Source organism: Helianthus annuus, chromosome 13, assembly GCF_002127325.2.
Source record: "Helianthus annuus cultivar XRQ/B chromosome 13, HanXRQr2.0-SUNRISE, whole genome shotgun sequence".
NCBI classification, from domain to species: Eukaryota; Viridiplantae; Streptophyta; class Magnoliopsida; order Asterales; family Asteraceae; genus Helianthus; species Helianthus annuus.
This window is the reverse complement of record NC_035445.2, coordinates 17,269,188-17,271,492: the sequence shown is the minus strand read 5'-3', so window position 1 is coordinate 17,271,492 and position 2,305 is coordinate 17,269,188. Positions and strand designations below refer to the sequence as shown.

Below are 2,305 nucleotides of genomic sequence, written 5' to 3'. Positions count from 1 at the left end.
GTTTTCACCTTCGGGATAAGAGAAATTACCGTATGATTTAGCTGATTTAGAAGCTTTCCATTCAGAAAAAATTCTTTTACCGCTAAGCAGACATCTTTCCCAACAACATCCCATGCTTTTTTAAAAAACACCGAGGTATAACCATCCGGACCAGGCGCCTTGTTCCCTGCGATTGAGAACATAACTGTTTTTATTTCCTCATCTGTCACTTGACGGACCATGTTATTAGCTTTCACCTGAGTTAACTTGTTCCGAAATATATCCATATCCGGCCTACATACGACCTGACCCACCTTCCCAAAAAAATTCGAGTAGTGATTGACGAAAGCTAAAGCCGCCGCCCCCCCCCCTCATGCACATTCCCATCCGTATCACGAATCAAAAAAATACGGCTTCGGTGGTTTTTGGCTTTGACAACGTTATGAAAATATTTAGTATTAGAATCCCCAAGCGTTAACCAATCCACTTTTGATTTTTGTTGAAGAAAAGCAGCTTCATCATGAACAGCTTCTTTATAATTCTTTAGAAGAAAACTATGCTTCGCTAACACATCCCCATTAGACGGGTCCTGATCCATAACAAGCTGACATTCATCCAGTTCCTTTCTAGCCTTCTTAACATTCTCATGCAGATTCCCTTGTTGGAAGAAAAGCTTTCGTAACGGAGTTTTAAGCAACTTCATTTTCATAACAACCTGGTACATGCGAAATCCTGTAATCTCTTTTCCCCAGATCTGATTAATAGCTTCCATAAAGCCATGCTTTTCAGCAATTAGATTCACAAATTTAAACGGTCTTGGTTTGTCTCTTGTCATAGTTGGCAACTTTAAAATGCAAGGGGCGTGGTCAGATATCCGAAATGGGTGAAAATAAGCTCCAGCGTTTGGAAACTCAGCAACCAGGTTAATATTGCCCATGATTCGGTCCAGTTTTTTAAAAATAATACCTCCTCTATGCTGGTTATTCGACCAAGTGTAATGAAGCCCCGTGCTATTAACATCAAACATATCGATGGACTGAACACACTCTCGAAACTCCCTGGTTCCAATGCTATAAGAAGACGAACCTGCACTCGAGTCATCATGAGATAGGGAAGCATTGAAATCTCCCATCACAACCCACGGTTTGTCTTTCATAATAGAGTTGTGCGCACACAAATTGTTCCACAAGTCCCTTCGCAATTTATAATTATTCTCCGCATAGACAAAAGAACAAAACAAGGATTTGCTATCTCGTTTAAACATCACTTGAGTATGAACCACCTGATCCGTTTGCGCTAAAACCATCACATCAGCCATATTCGGGTCCCAACCAAGCATGATCCGAGTACCCTTAACACAACAGCTAGCATTAGAGTTCCACATCCACGAGCTAAAAACTTTTTGACACACCTTTGTAACATTCGCCGTGTTAACATGGGTCTCCATAATAGCACACACCTGAACATGATTATCCATAACAACCTGACGAACCTCCTTCTGTTTGAGGGAGCGGTTCAACCCCCTAATATTCCATGAAGCAACACTACCCATTAAAAACCATCGTAACCGGGTGTGCTTGCACCCTCAGAATTATTTGCAATCTTGTTCTCCATAAACTTTGGAATATCAGCCAAAAGAGTATCAACATCGGTCTCATCAGTCATCAATACCTCATCCGTAATATGGCTCTTCCCTTTTGAATGCTTTCTTGCTTGTACATTAGCTCCTTCCCCTTTATCATCATCCACATTGCTAGTCTCCTCACCTAAAATGTCAAAAGGGTTAGAAGTTTCAATCTTTTGCTTATTCAATTCTGCATTGCCCTGATTTGACTTCGGTTTCACCACGGGCCTATACGTAAACTTTGGTTTCTGGTTCTTGACGTTGACACCCTGAATGTACGGTTTCTTTGTTTTCACAACGTTTCCCTGAATATCATCATTATGCTTATTGCTTTCATCACGTCTAACCTGGCCCGGATTCTTTGGACATGAGTTTTCATAAAGGGTAAGGCGAAGGTCAAGTGGAGTCGGGTGTGTTTGCCGAAGGAAGAAGGGGGTTTGGGTATAAGAAAAATCTCAGATATGAATAATGCGCTAATGGTTGCTCATATATGGAGTCTTTTGACACATAGGGAATCTTTATGGGTTAAATGGGTGCACTCGTACCGTATTCGAAATAGAAGTTTCTGGGAGTTGCCGGTCAGGAACAACATTACTTGGGGTTGGCGAAAGATGCTTCAAATGAGAACAATTATTCGCAGACATGTTTGGATCAAAATGGGAAATGGAAGCAACACTCGAGTGTGGTTCGATACATGGGATA

The 2,305-nt window shown here is 41.3% G+C and overlaps 1 protein-coding gene across 1 annotated transcript; it reads right to left on the bottom strand.

Annotated features, from left to right (window-relative positions):
- Positions 1–328: 328 nt before the first annotated feature.
- LOC110900528 lies at positions 329–1,531 on the bottom strand. Its single transcript, XM_022147416.1, has one exon. It carries the CDS (start codon positions 1,529–1,531, stop codon positions 329–331), a length of 1,203 nt encoding a protein of 400 aa, XP_022003108.1.
- Between the last annotated feature and the right edge of the window lie 774 nt (positions 1,532–2,305).